Source organism: Psittacula echo, assembly GCF_963264785.1.
Source record: "Psittacula echo genome assembly, chromosome: 1".
Taxonomy (NCBI): domain Eukaryota; kingdom Metazoa; phylum Chordata; class Aves; order Psittaciformes; family Psittacidae; genus Psittacula; species Psittacula echo.
The window spans coordinates 136,731,956-136,751,633 of record NC_137735.1 but is presented as its reverse complement, the minus strand read 5'-3'; the positions used below and the strand labels follow the sequence as shown (position 1 = coordinate 136,751,633).

At 41.2% G+C, this 19,678-nt stretch overlaps 1 protein-coding gene across 1 annotated transcript in view; it reads left to right on the top strand.

The window, feature by feature from the left end:
- Positions 1-507: 507 nt before the first annotated feature.
- Positions 508-19,678, top strand: part of SRPK2 (SRSF protein kinase 2) — a gene marked incomplete at both ends in the record, with an annotated part of 147,784 nt that continues 128,613 nt past the window's right edge. The window contains 2 exons of the mRNA XM_080621794.1: positions 508-637; positions 746-830. Coding sequence (XP_080477920.1) covers positions 622-637; positions 746-830 — 101 coding nt within the window. The remainder of the gene's footprint in view (positions 638-745; positions 831-19,678) is intronic.

Below are 19,678 nucleotides of genomic sequence, written 5' to 3'. Positions count from 1 at the left end.
CCAAGAGTTGTCCATAATGACAATCAAGTCAGCATTAAGGAAATCTGATTTTCCTGTATTTGTGTCATGAGGTTAATTGGTTCTGGCATCTAACCCCAGACGGGTCTCGCAACAAGCTCAAGCTGATCTCGCCCCAGCTGCTGCCAGGCAAGCGGACAGCCACCTCTCTCCCCCTTCTCACAGCTCCCAGCATGGCGCAGCCGCAGGGTGATCACTTTGCTACTGCCATTATGGCCCAGAACTTGTCAAAACTAACTCGAGTTGGTTCGACGACGCGGCACAGCCCGCCCCGGCGACAGCCGATGCGGAGCGGTGGAGAGGACAATGGGAACCCGCTCGCCCTGCCTCCCCTCGGCCGGGCGCTGAAGGGGCCGCCTTGGGCTCTACCTCAGGTGCGCTCTCACCCGCCGCGCGCCGCCACCTGCCGCCGCCCCGCCCCCGCCTTTCCGGCAGCTGCCCCGCCGGCCGGTCCGCGCCTGCGCAGTGCGGCGGGGCGGGGCGGGGGGGCCGGTGCTGCTGGCCGGTGCCCGGCGCGGGGGCGCGGCTGCTGGCAACGGGGCCGGGAGGCGGCCCGGGTCAGCCGGGGAACGGCGCCCGCCGAGCAGCGTACGGCGCGGGGTGATGAGCTCGCGCAAAGGTACCGCGTTGTGCCCGGGCGGCGGGGAGGGAGCGGGGGGGCTGCGTGGCCGTCGCCGCTACCACCACCCCTCACGCCGGCTTCGGTCTGTTCTCTTCTCCCCGGCAGTGCTGGCGCTGCAGGCCCGCAGGCGGCCGCCCAAGCAGTCCGCGGCGGCCGGCAGGAGGGGCAAGCACCCGCCGTCCCACAAAAAGTGAGTACGGGGACCCCCGGCCCGCCGGGACACCGCCGCTGTCTGCCCTTCCCTCGCGCTTCCCTCGCGCCCCACGTAACGGCCGCCGGGCCGGTCCCGCGGCCCAGCCGCGGTACTTTGGTTTCACGCGGGAGTTTCCCCGCGCTCGTCGGGACAGACGGGGAAGACCAGAGAAGAGCACCCTCCCTGCCCGCACCACGCCGGGGCCGGGCCCGCCACGGAGGAGTGCCGCCGCGTCCTACTGGGGACCGTTCCCAGGGCTGGCCCCGGGCTCAGCCGCCTTCGGCGGGGCCTCCGCTGTCGCTCTGGTCTCCATCGGGGATCCGCACTGACTCGGGCTTCACAGCCCTCAAGTCCCTTTTGAGTCATCAGCCAGTTCTCCCATCTTCGTGGTCTTCTTTCCCTCCTTGTGCTTTCTGTTACGAGCGTTCTCTCTGGCGGCATTGCCCCATCTGTAGTCAGTCCTGTACTCGTTCTGCCTGATACATCCATCCTGCTCGCTGCCACCTGCTTAGTACCGGCAGTTTATTCCCTGTGCCCAGATGTGTCTAACTGCAGTGCCGATAACAGTAATTTTTTTGGTGGTTGTTTAAATCTCTGTTGGTCTTGCAGAAATGGACAGAAATCATGGTCTGTTTCCCCCTCCCTCCCCACCTTTTCTGCTAACTTTTCATGTTCTTGCCATTTCGTCTTTTCTCATTCTCATAGCACCTGTTTCCACTGAACCATGTAGGAACATTCTCCCATCTCTATAGTATTCTCACTTTAACTGCTCTTTCGTAGGCTAATGTGACTTTGGACTCCTCCCTATTTTTCTTTTTTCTCCTGGTAGTGTTTTGTGCTTCCCTCCCTAACTCTTACAGTATTTTGTTCAGTGAGGCTTTATTGGTGACTCATTAAGTCACCAATAGGCTCTTGTCTTTGCTTTTGTTCTTTGGTGATTGTATCTACCTGCTTTGTTTTGACAGGAAAACATACATGCTGATGTTCCTCACCCCCCTTTCCTCCTAGTTGGCCAGTCTGTAGAACTGGGAAGTGGTTTATGATGAATAGATGGATATATATGTGATGGGGTAAAGATGTTGCTATGTGCTATGGCAAATGATTCAAGGGGAAGATGGTCTTCTTTCTGATTTTTATAGAAAGAAATGCTAATACATCCCTGATCCTGGAGGTTTGATTTGTTTGTTGGTATTTTATTGGTTTTTTTTGTTGGTGTTTTTTTAGTTGTAATGAATGGGCTTTTTTTTTTTTTTTTCCCTTTGAGATGGGTAAAAATAATGTGAGATGAAATGCTGGTGTAGTGGTTGTCAAGCTTTGACAACTAACTCGTGTTCACATCCTGTTCTGCTATTGTTATTTCCTCTAGCGTTGTATGAAAGCTATGTCATGATTTCAGTTGGTGAATTTGGAGCTATTCCGATGGAAACAAGCTTTTATGTGCAAAATATGTGGTCTGGTTGGAAACATGGGACCCCTGTTTCCAAAACTCTTCTGGAAGTCAGTTTGTAACCTTATATGGGTTTGTTTTACCACTTTGAAACGAGAAATAGGTTAAATTTTAGTATAACTCTAGGTTCAGAACTGTTTTTGCTGCTTTCAGTTAAGACTTAACCACAAGGTTATTAATAAACTTCTGTTCTACTTAGATGATAGTGTTTAAAACTCTTCTTAGTAGGGCTGCCTTGGCATGTCTTGCTGGAAGAGTTTGTAAAAAATTTGCTTTCACAGACACTTAGCAAGCACAGAAGTGGTACTCTCTTCGTGTTTGCTGAAGAAACTGGCTACTGTTAAGTCAGGGTGCACAGTCAGTAGCTGGACATTTGCCATACTGAGTCGGCATTTCCAGATCCAGTGGCCCAATCTGTTCAGCTGTCTCGGGAAACAGTGGTTTTGCTGTGGTAGACAACAGAGCCATCATTTCTGCAACGTGTGTTTTCTCTTCAAATCAGTTTTATGGAGACCTCCTAATCTGTTTTATGCTTCTTTATGAAAAAGAGACCCTTTTCAAGTTTAAGTCTCCTTGTATGTGGCTAAATAGTTTAGGCCCCGAAGTAAAGCCAGCATTAGACATTATTTCAGAAGACAATCTCAGCAAAAGTATCTATTTTGTCCTGTTCCTAGCCTTGCTTTAAATTCAGCTGCTTCAGGATATGCTAGTGTGTTTGAGGCATACAGTTTCTCTGATGCACATCAAATGCACAGTAGCTGCAAATGAAAATGTCTATTGGAGGGGTGGACATTCTATACTGTAAGTTCCCTGTAGTGAATTTCTTCACTATGTGAAAATTGTAACTTAGTTTTGAATCCAAAGCTGGGTTTTTTTTTAAACTGTGGATCTTAGGAAGACTGTCCTCTGCTGGGTCATAACTTTATGGAGCAACTTCCACTGTTGCTGGTAACAATGTGCTTTAAAGGAGCTGCAGGATTCCTCTTCTGGAATTGGGTAGTAGAGTTATATCGCATTGTAGCTTACTTGAAGGCTTTTGTTTGAAGAATATTAAGATGATGACACAAGAAGAAGAAAAGATTACAGTGCTCTTTAACACTGAATAGCTTTTTGTCTGTTATGACCTTAATTGCTGTAGAAGGCTGTGAGCTGGTCCTATAACTGCTCAGTGTTGACCTCTTAAATCAATGATGAGAAGTGGTGGAGGTGAATCCATATAATAGGGTGGGAAAATAAGAAAGCAGAAGTGGCTTGTGTTCTGAAGAGAAAGCACTTTGTCTTGAATCAAGACTACATCTAAAATTGCATGAAATAATAAAATCTACTTGGTATGACCTTAATTTGAATGCAGCCATCCCGACTTCTGAAAAAGAATAACATCTCACTAGTTAACAGTTAAGATAACAGCACTTGATTTTGGTTATAATAGATGGATTTGCATGCGCTGTGTACATACTGCTTACGTATTTTTTGAGTTGGACAAAAGTTTAATCAAAATGGTTAATTCGAGTCTTCTGTGAGTTATTTCTTCTTAAATGGAGATCTACATTTGAGAGAGGTTTTGTATGTAAAAAAAACCAGGTGATGATGTGTGGATGTATGGAGAGAGGATTGTGTTGAACACTTAAATACAAAAGCATAAACCCAGATCTCAAGATCAGCTTTTCAAAATTCTGTTTTCTTGTGGAGTAGGGTTTTTCCTTTTGTCTTTAAGCAGTACTTTACTAAAGGTGAGAGGCCATGTGAGAGACCTCTGTGCCTGGCAAACTCTTGCAGCAGATTCTCCTGGAAGGCATGCTAAGGCACATGAAAAACAAGGAAGTGGTTGGTGACAGCCAGCATGGCTTCACTAAGGGGAAATCCTGCCTGACCAATTTGGTGGCCTTCTATGATGGGGCTACAAAACTGATGGACAGGGGCAGAGCAGTTGACGTCATCTACCTGGACTTGTGCAAAGCCTTTGACACTGTCCCACATGACAGCCTTGTCTCTAAATTGGAGAGACATCAATTTGATGGGTGGACCACTCGGTGGATAAAGAACTGGCTGGATGGCTGCATGCAAAGAGTTGTGGTCAATGGCTCAATGTCCATCTGGAGACTGGTAACGAGTGGTGTCCCTCAGGGATCGGTGTTGGGACCGGTCTTGTTCAACATCTTTGTTGGTGACATGGACAGTGGGATTGAGTGCACCCTCAGCAAGTTTGCCGATGACACCAAGTTGTGTGGTTCGGTTGATATGCCGGAGGGAAGGGATGCCATCCAGAGGGACCTTGACACGCTTGTGAGGTGGGCTGATGCCAACCTGATGAAGTTTAACCATGCCAAGTGCAAGGTCCTACACCTGGGTCGGAGCAATGCCAGACACAGCTACAGGTTGGGCAGAGAAGAGATTCAGAGCAGCCCTGCAGAGAAGGACTTGGGGGTGTTGGTCGATGAGAAAATGAACATGATCCGGCTTCAGTGTGCGCTCGCAGCCCAGAAAGCCAGCCGTATCCTGGGCTGCATCAAAAGGAGCATGACCAGCAGGTCGAAGGAGGTGATCCTGCCCCTCTACTCTGCTCTCGTGAGACCTCACTTGGAGTATTGTGTGCAGTTCTGGTGTCCTCAACATAAAAAGGACATGGAACTGCTGAAACAAGTCCAGAGGAGGGCCACGAGGATGATCAGGGGACTGGAGCACCTCCTGTATGAAGAGAGGCTGAGAAAGCTGGGGCTGTTCAGCCTGGGGAAGAGAAGGCTGTGTGGAGACCTCATAGCTGCCTTCCAGTATCTGAAGGGGGCCTACAAGGATGCTGGGGATGGACTATTCATCAGGGACTGTAGTGACAGGACAAGGGGTAATGGGTTCAAACTTGAACAGGGGAAGTTTAGATTGGATCTAAGGAAGAAATTCTTTACTGAGAGGGTGGTGAGGCACTGGAATGGGTTGGCCAGGGAGGTTGTGAATGCTCCATCCTTGGCAGTGTTCAAGGCCAGGTTGGATGAGGCCTTGGGTGACATGGTTTAGTGTGGGGTGTCCCTGTCCATGGCAGGGGGGTTGGAACTAGATGATCTTAAGGTCCTTTCCAACCCTAACTATTCTATGATTCTATGATTGCTTTATAGTGGTGAAAAAGCATATATGGTAGATAATACGGGAAGAGTCAGATTTCCATACTGTGCACTTCCAGATGACTGACTTATTGAACCCATAGATATTGTGCAGTTATGAAAGTTTTGGATATATGACATTACTACGGGATCTTAAATGTCTGAAAAGAATTCACTGCTTGCTTTGTCAGTGCTTCTGTCCCACAGTGCTTTTCAGTGTCTTTCAGTACGTCTTTGAGGAGAATAGTGCACAGTGCACCATATAAAAGTCCAGCTTTCATTAACTTCATTTATTTTTTGCTTGTGGAAGTTCAGCAAATCCTCCCCAAATTTTTTCAGTAGCTTTTTTTCCAAGTGTGAGAGCCTGAGGGTGGAAGTGTGCATATGTGAAATGTGTGGAATGGACTTTTTGACTACCTTTGGTGTGATGCCACAGCATGTGGATATCCTAGAGTGACTGTGTATGTATATATATATATATATATAGAGGGGAAGAGAGAGAGAGAGAGAGTGACTTGCTTGGGAAGTCCACTCAGTATTGTTAAGAGTATTTACTCTAAATGTGATGTTGATGTGGACTGCTGCTCTTGCCTTCTTTCTTAATAGCCTTTTGTTTTCTTGCTTAGAATACTTTAATTGGAGTTTTATCTTCCAGTTTCTGTCAAATTTTAGTATTTCATTAATCTACCTATATTTCAAGGCTCATTTTAGTTGTATAGATATAATACTAATAGGTATTTTGTAAAGTAGTAAATAATCACATATATTGAGATTACAGGAATGTAAAGAAGGTGTTGTGACATGTTTGATCTTGAATGTCTGAGTCAGTAGATACTCACTTTTGTAATGTGATAATTAAACCCATATCTAAGACTGTGGGATGTAATTGAATCTAGAGTAAATTTCAGTGTAAAGTAGAATGTTTATTACTAAGTGTGTTCACCTTTTTGTTCTGAGCTCTGTGTCATGTAGTAAGAAAACATCCTGCAGCTCTATTAAACTTAATTTCAGAAATGGGAATGGCTCCAGAATTTCTGATATTCTGTAGAGGTCTACTTGCAGATTTGTATAATGAAAGTATTTACTGTAATGTAGGTGTCAGAGTATCTGTTATCAAATAATTATGTGATCATACAAATTTGCCAAGGTTCATGCCTTTTTCATAGAATGGAAGTTGGAAGTGACCTTGAAAGGTCATCTGGCTCAATCTTTTGTGGGAAGGGGAACCTGGATGAGATTGTCTAGCACCTTGTCCAGCCGCATCTTGAAAATCTCCAGGGATTGATTGTTCTCACTGTGAAATTCTTTATTATATCAAGATGAAACCTCCCAGTGCAACTTACACCTGTTGCCACTTGTGCTTTCTGTGTGGCTCCTTGTGAAAAGAAAGACTAATCCTCTTTGTAGCCACCCTTTAAATATTGGAACACTGTGAGGTCCCCCCTGAGCCTCTTCTTCTCCAGGGAAAAGAAGTGTAACTCCTTCAGTCTTTCCTCAAAGGGTTCTCCAGCCCTTTGATCATCTTCATGGCCCCCCTTTGGACCTTCTCCAGTTTGTCCATGTATTTTATCAGTTGTGGGGACCAGAACTGGTACTCCATGTATGACCTGAGAAGTGCTGACTAGAGTGGGATGATTACATCTCAATCTCTGTTAGTAAGGTCCTGGATGTAGCCAGAGTTGGCTTTGCCTTCGTTGCTGTGGTGTGGTTCAGCTGACTCGTGTTCAGCTTTGTAGTCCACCAGGATGCCCAGGTCCCTGTTAGCAGGGCTGGTTTGAAGCCACGTACATCCTAGCCTACAGCAGGCTTCTGGGTTATGTCAGATTTTGAACAGACAATGAATAGAGATGCCATCCTGGGACCTGAATTTTATTTATAATAATTTTATTTGATGAAATAACATTAGTTTTAGTATAACGGTCGTTTTATTGAGGAAGATAAACCGGTTTGTCAGGGTTATGTTAAACAGGAGTGCCTTTGTGGGGGAGGGAAAATGACTACATTTCATGTTTGAGATCATAGTGAGGTGAGCTGTCAGGGTGTAATAATTCATGAAGATCAGGCCACTTGTTCTGCAGTGCATTTTTATTTTTTTATCTTATTTACTGTAATTATGGAGTAGGATGGTAATAAATTTTGTGGATGGGATTTCAAACTATAAGCATCCATCTATGTCTTCCCTTTGTTCGCAAGATGATGACAGACTGTAGAAGCTATCAACTTTTTTTTTTTTTAACTACAATTTGACATTCTGTAACTGAATAAATAAAAATGTCAGGTTGTACAACAACTATAATTTGGTTTGATAAGGACTGGACCAAATCAAATTCATTTTTGTTTTGGATAACTTTGCTGGATTCCCACACATTAACATGAAGGAAAGAATTCCTTTATTACTTGGCTTCTTTATGGTGTCCTAAATACCTTTGTGATTATTTCAGTGGCTTAGTGTGTGTGAAAAAAAGATTGTAAGGCATGCATGCAGTCCTTTCTGATGGGCATAGATTATCCAGATATAGGGCAAAAGTCAAACCTGTCATGGTTTGTCGTGGCTATGCTAAATATCTGCCTTTTTGGTTGCTGCCTTGCAGCATGAATCTTCTCAGAGTTTGTGGTCAGTCCCAAACATTTTCTGGAGTAGTAAGAGTGGTAGAAGTGAATGTGTCTAGCTAAGCTAGATGTTCCAGTAAGAATTTGAAATGTGGGACAATAAAAACATTCAACATTAATTCAGAACATTGTATTATATTAAAGTCTCCATTTATTCATTTAGAGGAGAACTGCTGATCCTGTTGAGAAACAGGCACAAGACATTTATTGATTTACTCCTAAAAGACAATGATTTTGTATTTGAAGTCTTATTTTTGTTTTAAATCCTGTTCATGTTTTTTGAGATTTTGATCTTTAAGGATTGTCATCTTTTCACAAAGAAAGGTAATGGCAAAGGTGAACAATTACTGCGTTAACTAGTGAACTGTTAGGCAGTAATGGAAACTGCATATGCTTCTTGTAGGCATACCTGTACTTTAAGTGGTTTCAGTGCTTGCTGATCTGTTTGTCTTCCTAGTGTCTGTAATAAAAGAGTAAATCTATACCTAAAACCGTTTTCATTTGGTCTCTGGCTGTGATTGCATAAGACAATGAGCTTTTGATAGTAAGCCTTATCGAGCTTCCTCTTCCTGTTTTCTCATGTGAAAATGCTACTAGATTTGCTACTGTGCACACAAACATCTATATACATAATTGTTTATAAATATGTGTGTATAAATAAGTTAAATATTTTAATCCTTGTTTGAAGGAAGCCTGGGTCTAGGTATGGATAAAGAAGGCCACAAAGTTAGTGTACAGAAAACTAGAGAAGTGTTTCAGTGCTTCAAGTGTGTTTGTTATGCTTAGACAAAATAATAATTTTGTATTATGACAACTAAGTTGTTTTTCTTAAAAGCAGATACTATCAGGTGGTTGCTGTGCCCTTGGGTATTTGCTGATTGGATTTTGTTCACCCATCCAAGTCTACAGGAACGCTTCTGGGGCTTCCTGTATGAGAATGGCCATGATCACTGACAGTCTGAGGTCGTATCGGAGCTGTTCCTCAATTGTAATGCGTGTGAGGTTGTTGTTGGGATTTTTGATGTAGGGATTTTTTTTTCTTTCCCTTTTCCCCTTTCATTTTGTTCTTGGCATCGTTTAGTGAGGGATGTCAGAGAAGCTAATGCTTAGTTTTTAAGTTTTTGAAGAGGAGAACTAGGAAAGATTTGCAAGGATTGCACCCAAAGTTAACCAATGTCTAACGAAAGCAAATAAAGAGACTTCAGTTCTCTGCAGAGGAAAGGGATAGGACTATTAAAAATGAAAACACAGCTATATAGCAGTTGTATTCATAATCCTTCCCTTTTCTCACTGATTACTCCTGTTGTAACAGTTGTTGCCCAGCTCTTAACTTGGTAATTTGGCCTGTATTTTAATAATCAATAACTAATTATGTACTAATTGCCTGTGGGGAATTTGGGATGGGCCCCATTTTGCTTGGCTGTTTTTAAAGAAAAAATTTTAAAAAGCTTTTATTAGTATTTAAATGGACATAAATTGTCTATCTGTTTCTACAATTCCCAATATTCTTGTCTTTAAAATACTGTTGGTCTCAGCCTTCATATATGTGAACTGATAACCCTTGCTTTCTGTTTTTTCTAGTGAGTTAACAGTTACAGTGCCTTGTAAGAGGGATGGTTCTACTTAAAGTTGGCAGAGCTTTGGTAGTAGTCTTCCTCCTATACCTCCCTTTCTACCCAGGTAGAAAGAAAAAAAAAGTAGAAAGAAAAAAAGCTCTGCTTTTGGGACCTATTGTGTTGGAGTGGATTTCTGACAATGCACAGAAGGTATGTGGAGAAATATCTGGAAAGATAAGCATAGTGTAATAAAGCACATTAGAGAGCAGATTGCAGCAGTCTGTATCTGAGCCTAAGATAACCATAGGCATAACTTTTTATATTTAACAGAAGGCATTATGAACAAGCTTTTTGGCTGAAAAACATGGTCTAAGTTTCAAAGTGAACCTCTGTAAAGGTAGTAATTTTTTATTTGTTACATGTGTACTCTTACTGATTTAGCCTACACGTTTGGAAATCCTGTGATTAAAACAGTGCATATATCTAAATACTGCGTATTCTGGTTTTGTCCAGCAAAGCACCTGGCAGACATTGACTTTTATATCAAGGTCTTGCATAATGAAGTGATATTCTGCTAGGAAGAGTGTCTGTGTCTGAGTGTTTTGCTGAAGAAATCTTGCTTTGAGTGTTAATGCAAAAGTAATGTTATTTTGAGCTTGTTTGTTAAAGGCAAACCACAGAATAGACTCTGATGAAATAATGCTGCTAGACAGTATTAATGCCTTACTATTTTTTTCCTCAAGTGAAGTTAGTCAATTAAAAATCAATACTTTGAATGTAGGAGATTAAAAGAATCAAGGGCTTCAGTTGCCTTGAGCTATTGTCAATGCTTAGTTTGCAGTTTTCTAAAATGGGAGAATTCCACAGTTAGAGGTCAGTTACATTTTCCTATCCCTGAGGAAAAAAATGTATATCTCTGTTGTTCTTGTTGCAGCAATAAAGGTCAGAGCTGCCTAGGTACAATATCTGTATCTTAAATTCTGATTTTAGAAACAACTTTTTACTAATAATTCAAGCTGTACTAAAATTATAGTGCTCTATATGGTTCTAAATATGGTTCTATGGTTATATGGTTCTAAAGAAAATTTTCTTGTGACGTCTCTTCTTTTCTTTGCATTGATCTGTTTCTTCTAGTTTTCCCTCTCACCCCAGTTATTTCTCTGTTTAATAGTTGTGCTTGTGTCCTACTCACTGCCCTCCTGCTGTTGCTCACCTGTATGTGTCATTATTCCTTCTTCATAGAGTGGGACACATATGTTTGTATAAGATCATTATAGAAGAGGTTCTTAGGTAGTTGCGTGGAGCCTGGAGTTGGGTGTGATGTAGTGCTGTTTCTGTGACTGGTTGCCTGAAAAGTTGCTGCAAAGGGAAAAAATACATGATTAAGCTGGATCTTAGAGAGAAGGTACAGTTGGTGGAGCAGGATGATTCCTTCCTCTTCCAAAGTGCTTAGGAAAGAAATGACCCCAAATTCCTTTCCAGGGCCTTTTGAAGATTGGGCTTTGGCTGTGGTTTGCCCTGCTGAGCTGTGGGCAGTTAAGTGAGCTGGATCTGGGCTGTTGTGCTGTGTGGGACTGCAGAAGTGTGCTAAGGCAACTGATTTTACTTCTTACACCTGCCAGAATCTTGAGTACCCAGAGATCACTGATCACCTATGGTGAGGATCAGTTGGGCAGCTTGAGTATATGTATCCTGTGGAAACAAAACAGTAGAATGTTGAATTCTAGAAAATAATATGGCATAAGTTATTAAAATCCAAGTAGGAAGTCATTAAAGGAATGCCAGTCAAGTGCAGCTAAGGCTCTAGTTAAGTAAGGTACCTAACAAGACATTGTTTAAACCAGGTTTTGTAAATGGCTATTTTAATATTAGGAAACTAATTATAAAATGTTTGAAAACAAACTCTGCTTCTGTATAAATTCTAATGTACTTGTGCTCATCTTACATGGTTCACATCTTAACATCTCGGAAAAGATGATGTAGAACTAGAATATACTCAAGGAAGGAGGGAGTAAAGGTGATTGGGGATATTGGACAGCTTCACTTATGACTAGTACTTTTTAGTTATGTAAAGGTAGTTAAGGAGCATTTTGACATGCCTGAAAAATCATTACTGGTATAGAAAGGGAAGAATGATTAACTTGCAATTTTTCCATTACAAAACAGTGGTATTCAAAGAATGACTTTAATATAAAAAAACAAGACACTTCTTTTTATACAGTACAAATAGCAGAATGTGGCTTTGCAACATGTAGAGGCTAAATTATAGATGGGCTAGAGCCACAGGTAGTTCTTAAGTATACTACTGCAATTTGGCTTTTCAAGCCAGTGTTTGCTGAAGCTCTGTCATGTAAGTTTGCCTTAATATAGAGTGATCCATTTTTATAGTAATCTCTAAACATGTTTCTGTCACTGGGGGCATTAATACTGATGTAGGTATGTTTTTTATTTAAATTACTGCAGCAGCTGTTAGGTTTTTAAGGCCACCTCAGTAGATCACTTGCAGCATCTGATAGTATGTGTAAATAGTATGGGATAGTATCCAGATAGGGCTTGGATGATCCAGCTTGTGGCACTCCTGTACCTGGCTCAGGATGGAGCTCTGAAACTGGAGTTAGCTACTAAATCTGAGTGAATCAGTAGAGGTGTGTGTTTGAGAGGAGCTTTCATAAACCCAAGCACAATAAGGTAATGGCGAAGGGATGGGGAAACATGCCAAGGAGAGCAGAATGCTGAAGGAATGGGTGTGCCTGAAATGCTGCTTTTCTGGTAGATGCTGATGCCATCTGCAGGTCTCAGTTTGATGCCAAAATGAGCTTGGGATTTGAAGTCGTCAGTCTGAGAACTTAGGTTATTTCCTCCGTTGTCATGAACAGCTAACTTTGTTTTAAAGTTTCAGTTGCGTGCTTATGTAGTAGCTCAATAATTCAGTTGCCTGTGAAATAAGAGTTAGGTGCTTGAGGAATTTAAAGCTTATTATTTCAACCTGCTGTGTGCAAGTGTCAGTCATGGGATTATAGGTCATGATAGGCTTTGGCGTGTAAGGGATGGCCAGTAACTTTATATCTCTTCTGTGGAATAATCAAGACCAACAGACTGATGGAGTTGGGTGACAAGTGATTAAAAGGGAAGTGTTGTTATCAAGTTTCACTAGTACACAGGTATCAGCATCCTGGTCGACTGGAGCCACCTGACTGAGTTATGAAACAAACATGGTAATATGGTCAGAATGAGGCTGTTTGGGTGATTAATCGTTTTGCTTTTTAACACAGCAGTCACAATTCAGCATTTTGATAAAAGACAGAGTCCTGAGGAGATCAAAGACTTAAACTTCCTTTCAAGTTCCCTTTTCTTGTGTGTCAAGGCACAGTATGACAGGTCCTTGTTGCCAGAATCTGTTCCCAGGTGAATAGTTTAACATTTTAGCAGTGTCAGGGAAACTTGGAAAAGACCAGGAGCTTCACGATACTGTTATGAGTTCTAGCTCAAAAGAACAGGAATCCTCTTTACAGATAATAGTATCTGAAAAGGAAAAAAAAAAAACTTTTTTTTCCTTTTTTTTTTTTTTTTTTTTTTTCCTTCTTTTCCCTTTTTTTTCTTTTTTTCTTTAAGGTAGCCTGTTGCTTGGGGTGAAGTCCTTTTATGTCAGTATACATGCTTTATATACAACAATATATTAGTAACTCGGTTTTCCAGCACATGTTGGTGTCCAAGACCATGGTAGTGGTCCTAGCCATTTAATCAAATTGTATTCAAATGCTATTAGAACACTGCTTCTCTGTTTTTAATGTCAATTAGAGATTTTTCTCCCGGCAATGTTTGCTCTATAGCAACTTGTAAGTCTTGAATTGTGTCAGCAGTGTTGAGGTGATGCACAGCAGTTCTGGTGGTTGCTTACAGCACTGTGTGTTTTATAGAGTCACTCCTTAATCAGGGACAGGCAGTCCTGGGAACAGGGAGCTCTGTGATGAGCTCTTATTGCTGTTGTGGGCAAACATAATCTGAGCACACCAGCCAGTCAAGGCTCTTGAGAGGCTGGATGTGAAAAAACAATGTGTGAATCTCAAGTTGACTGTAAATGTGAAATAGAGCTATGAAGAATTAGGCTGAGGCTACCACTATGTTTTAGATCACCAGATAACTACTTTGGTCTTTAGTATGGATCAGTTACTTCAAAGTATTGCATTCTCACTGCTAATCCAAGTTGTTTGGTAAATCCAGAATCTAGAAACTAGGTTAAAACTATTTAGTCAATAGACAAAAACTGGTTTTCACCAGTTGTCCAAAACCAAGTGTTCAGAATTGATTAGTTTACCTAAAAATGTTGCAACAAAGCTCTCAAACTTTCTGCATATTCTATAGGAAAATGGTGTAGAAAATAAAATTATTTCTGCTGTTCTGATTATTGAGAATTGTATTCTCTAATGTTTATTTCTAAAGTCAGAAAAATCAGTTTTGTGTAACGAGAAGATTTGCCTTGGGAATAAAGATGTTATTCTTTTAAAGTGCTCATTTTGATCTAATTTTGTGTTTTCAAAATGACTCTTGCTAGTTTCTGTTTCACAGGGTGCTATATCTTGTCCTAATTGTAGCATTACAAAAACTTGAGATGAAGTTTAAGTAGACCAATGTATTTGCAATGCTCTGCTGTTTTCCCACTTTAAAACATTCAGTCACCATTTTAGATAATTATGTCAAGCAGTTCAGTCACCTTAAAAATAAAACTATGAAAAAGGTAAAAGAAAGCCCTTTCATGTTTGTTTTAACGCTGAAGAGTTATGTGGCAGCAAAAAATTATCTTTCCAGTTTGTGAGATTCACAGATAGCTAAAAATCACTTTGTGATATCTTCAAGAAGTGCGGAAGGAAACCTCACTTTATCTTTCTGGAGGACATACTTTTAAGCAGAAGAGTGTGACTGAGTTTTTAAATCAGAAGGTGGCATTATATGTGTTGATAGTGTCTCTTTTAAATCCAAACAAGTATGTAATTAATTATGATAAAAATAATGCCAATAGTGCAAGAGTTAGCAAATACTTAAAAAACCTAATCCAGAACAAATGGGACCTTTCAGAGTTGTTCCATTAGGACGTGATAGAGAAAATGCAGAGAACTTGCTTGTCCTGTTAGTTTATTCAGAATGGTTTTAAGGGCAATAGGCAATGGAACTGAATGTGTGCCAGCTCTGTCCTAATTACAGTTCACAGCCTAAAGTATTAAGTTGAATTGAAACTGCACATGGTTTAAATTAGTATGTTAAACTCTGAACTATGGTGCACCAGGAGCTGGCATGTTTGATTTAGCAACGATTTAGCTTTGCAACAATCTCCAGCAGGAAGATGAGTTGATAGCTAATGCTCAGTCTGTTTTTCAGAGCCTTCTCTCAGATTTTGTTCCACAGTAGAATTTCAAGTTTGACACCATGAATTTTGCATTGATAATAAAGGAGCTGTTTGAAGATAAAATTGCAGTGATAAGAGAAAGACTTTATTGTTTTTCCATGTTTGTATCCTTAATAATTTTTTTCCCTTCACATTTGATTCCGTGTCAACTCTGCCAATATTTTATCTTTGAGAAAATGTGTATGCTGTACTTCATATGTACTTCATATGTATACCATACTTCATATTGATATAGCTAATAAATAACGAATATGTGCATGTAAATAAAATATTGCCTTTATGTAAGAAACTTAACTTGTGAGTCTTTAAATGCCATTTAAGCTCAGTACATGAAGTCTTGTAACACTCTACAAAGGTAATAGTCTAATAACAGGGATGAAGGGTGTAATCTCTTAGTGTTTCAGGAGAGGCTGAAAACAATGAAATAGAAAAAATTGTTCCCCTCTCACTTCTTTGCCTAATAATATTGCCTTTCTTCATAAGTTTGCTTCTTACGGTATTCTCATCAAAGCATGACAATGTTATAAGCAAGTGAAATAAAAACAACCAAGCTGCCTTGTGTCTGTTTTATAATGATATACTTTCCTTCAAACTGAATTACCAGATAATGTGGAATTAAAACTTTATCAAGAATTGAAAGCATCTTCACCCTATTTCTCAGAATAGAATGTAATTTCTGCTTTTATGAGCAGCAATGGAAAGCAGCAAAGCCCAGATTTGCTGCTGATAAACATACCTAGAATATTGCAATGAAAAGTGTGTGAGTGTATAATGACATTTCCTTACCTAAGCAGATATACATGTATATGGTGGGGAGTATTTGAAGGAAGTAAACAGAAGACAGGGCAGAGGCTGAGTAAGAGGAACATCACTTTAGCAGAAATGGGAAAGTAGTGTAGTTTTTCACTGGTGAGGAACAAATGTGTATGCCCTCCAGTTGGTGTTAGCAAACACCCAAAATGCTTGAGTAAGTCGGAGAAGACTGGAAACTGGTACTTAGTGAGGTAAAGAGACCGTGTCTCTGTATGTATGTATAAATAAAGTTGTTTGCTGTTTCCCTTCCTAGTAACACATTGTTGGTCTTATTTAGAGGATAATAAATTAATTCTTGCTATTTTTTTTATGGAGGCTGGGAGGAAAGGCATCCAGTGGCTATGGGAGCTGTATGCTTTCTCAGCCTGAAGTTCTCCACTGTTTATCTCCCATGTTTGCAGCATGATCCTCACTCTGCAGATTGGACCTCAGGCTCAATAGCTACTAGTGGATCCATTTGTACCCACTCTACTTCCAAATCTTAGTCTTTTATTGTCACTTTGTTGCATCCAGTTTCAAATAGGTTGCTTGAATTTGTTACACTCAAAAGTTTGTTAGAAGCAAAAGGAATGATCATTGTTTGCAGCGTCAAGAATTTGCAGTTAGTCTGGTGCAAGTCTTAATGGTCCAACCACAGAATTATTGATAGTTGAGGTAGTGCTCCTAGTATTTGTTTCAAATTGCGTATGATCAAAATGATAAATGAACAAACTTGGTAGGAGCTGCTCTTTCTCTGTGCTGTGCCCACCCTGCTAAGGTTTCATTTGGGAGGGAGGGATATGGTGAGTCATCAGCCTTCTGACCCCCTACTGGGAAGTCTGTGAGGTTGATGTTGTTGGCTGCCCTGGGTTCAGCTGTAGCAGTTATTTTTCTCTTTCACAGTAGCTGGTGCAGTGCTGTGTTTCAGCTTTAGTCTGAGAACAATGCTAATAACACAACAACGTTTTAGTTTTTGGTACGTAATGCTTGCCCTGATCAAGGACTTCTCAGTCCCTCATGCTCTGCCAGTGAGGAGGGCACAAGAAGCAGGGAGGAAGCAGAAACAGGACACCTGACTCAGAGTAGCCAAAGGGGTATTCCATACCACAGCATGTCATGTCCAGTGTATAAACTGGGGGGGAGTCATGTGGAAGTCTCAGATCAATGCTCGAGTTGGGATGGGTATCGGTTGCAATTGTATTGTGCATCACTTGTGTTTATTGTTTTTTTTCCTTTCCCCTTTTAGTTTTATATTCTCTCCCCTTGTTGTTTCCCTTATCACTGTTAGTAGTAGGTTTATGTTATACTTTAGTTATTGAGCTGTTCTTATCTCAGTGTTGAGGTGTTTATAGCCCCCAGCCTCTGTCTTATCCTGTGACTTTCTAGTCTTCCACAGTTGTTCCATATCTTTATCCCCTTACACTGAAGTGAAGTCAACTGATAGTTGACTTCACTCTGAATAATTATTATTGCCATGTTAGTTCCAGACAGATGTGTAACAATAAGTGCTACACCACACAACTGTACAAAGCTGAATGATAGCTAAAACAAAGTAGTTAATAGTCATTTGATCAGTCGATTATTGCTGTTCAATGCTAAAACAAATCGCCAGGCAAGCCAAGACACGTTCAGACAGAGCTAGTAGTCTCAAGGTTTGTGTTACGAGCTTAACATAAAGCCTGTGGCCCATTACAAGCGATACAACATCATGTTTATGGGCTACATTTTATTTATTTTATTTATTTATTTTACATTGTTCTGCGTTTTATTTCCTGTTTTTAGGGTACTTAGATCATCTTGCTGTTAAACATATAACAGCAAATGTACAGTTAAACAAAGGCCAGATAGATGGGAAGTATGTTCCTCTTTATTTTGTATTCAAGAAAGTGAAAGAAATAAGCTTTAAAAACAGATTTTAGCAGTGGTACTTCTTCCCTGAAATTATGTTTTTGGAGAATTATTCAATATTGGGTTGTTACATAATGTAAACCAAATTATTTGGTGATACTGTTCTGTTCTGCCCCTAGAAATAATTTTATTTTAAATAGAATGTACTATCTACGCCGGAGGGAAGGGATGCCATCCAGAGGGACCTCGACACGCTTGTGAGATGGGCTGATGCCAACCTGATGAAGTTTAACCATGCCAAGTGCAAGGTCCTACACCTGGGTCGGAGCAACCCCAGGCACAGCTACAGGTTGGGCAGAGAAGAGATTCAGAGCAGCCCTGCAGAGAAGGACTTGGGGGTGTTGGTCGGTGAGAAAATGAACATGAGCCGGCTTCAGTGTGCGCTCACAGCCCAGAAAGCCAGCCGTATCCTGGGGTGCATCAAGAGGAGTGTGACCAGCAGGTCGAAGGAGGTGATCCTGCCTCTCTGCTCTGCTCTCGTGAGACCTCACTTGGAGTATTGTGTGCAGTGCTGGTGTCCTCAACATAAAAAGGACATGGAACTGTTGGAACAAGTCCAGAGGAGGGCCACGAGGATGATCAGGGGACTGGAGCACCTCCCGTATGAAGACAGGCTGAGAAAGTTGGGGCTGTTCAGCCTGGGGAAGAGAAGGCTGTGTGGAGACCTCATAGCTGCCTTCCAGTATCTGAAGGGGGCCTACAAGGATGCTGGGGATGGACTCTTTATCAGGGACTGTAGTGACAGGACAAGGGGTAATGGGTTCAAACTTGAACAGGGGAAGTTTAGATTGGATATAAGGAAGAAGTTCTTTACTGTGAGGGAGGTGAGGCACTGGAATGGGTTGGCCAGGGAGGTTGTGAATGCTCCATCCTTGGCGGTGTTCAAGGCCAGGTTGGATGAGGCCTTGGGTGACATGGTTTAGTGTGGGGTGTCCCTGTCCATGGAAGGGAGGTTGGAACTAGATGATCTTAAGGTCCTTTCCAACCCTAACTATTCTATGATTCTATGATCTTAGGCTTAATTCTGTAAGTAGTCTTTGGCCATTTCGTTTGTTTTGGTTGGAGAGAAGTATTAGACTTTTCTGTATTGGTGAGAAAAACCTCTGATTGGTTTTCTCAAACTTTCTGTAGCTGTTGATGTTCTCATGCTGGCTTTTATGATTATTTAACATTGTTGAAACAAACCACTAGGTGGCAATATCAATTAAAAAAATCCAAGAGGTTCATTTAGAGTTGGCATCTAAAACGGGACACTGAACTGTAGCTTGGATTACAGTGAAGATGTTAAACTTTCTTGTATGTAAAATTGTCTTTATCTAGAGAGGAGGTGTTCTGCAAAAGCATTTGGTGTGGATGGTTGGTAACTGAGGACAGTGAGGTGTATTTGCTTGGATGCTAAGGAAATATCTTCACTTTCATGTTTGCAGTATATGTTACGCATTTGAATAGGTAAATTATTATCATAGTAGTTGATGAATCTTGCTTTAACCTGCTGGTCGGAAAGAGTTAATTGGGGTTGATCAGTGCTACTTGAGAAACAAATCCTCACTTGTGTTGATGTAAAAGGTTTAAACTAGTTAAGGTAAAATCACTGTGATTTTACTTACGGCTGTGGATGATCTTCTGAAATACTGAATGTGTCTGTTATAAGTAAACACTTGTTAATGGATGTGCTGATTATATCTTCTTTGGTGTAGGTGCCACTGTACAGCATGCAGGCTGGGTTTGTATGTGGGATAGAAGACTGAAGAGACTTGTCATTAAATAGCTGGTGAAAGCAGTCTGCTTCCTGCACAGCTTTAGAAACCGTGTCCTTATTTCACAGGACTTATCAGAGGTATCTTGTCCTTTTATTTAGATAGGTATATACTTTTTCTTCAGTGCTTTTAGTGAAGATGCTGTTGCTAATGTTCTGCTTAAGTTTTTCCTACTTAAGTTTGTATCACAGTCCTATTTGGGCTATTACTTTGGGAATATATAAAATGAAATTGCTGGCATGCAGTAACAGTGGCCTTTCTACTTGAGTGCGGTTTTACTGG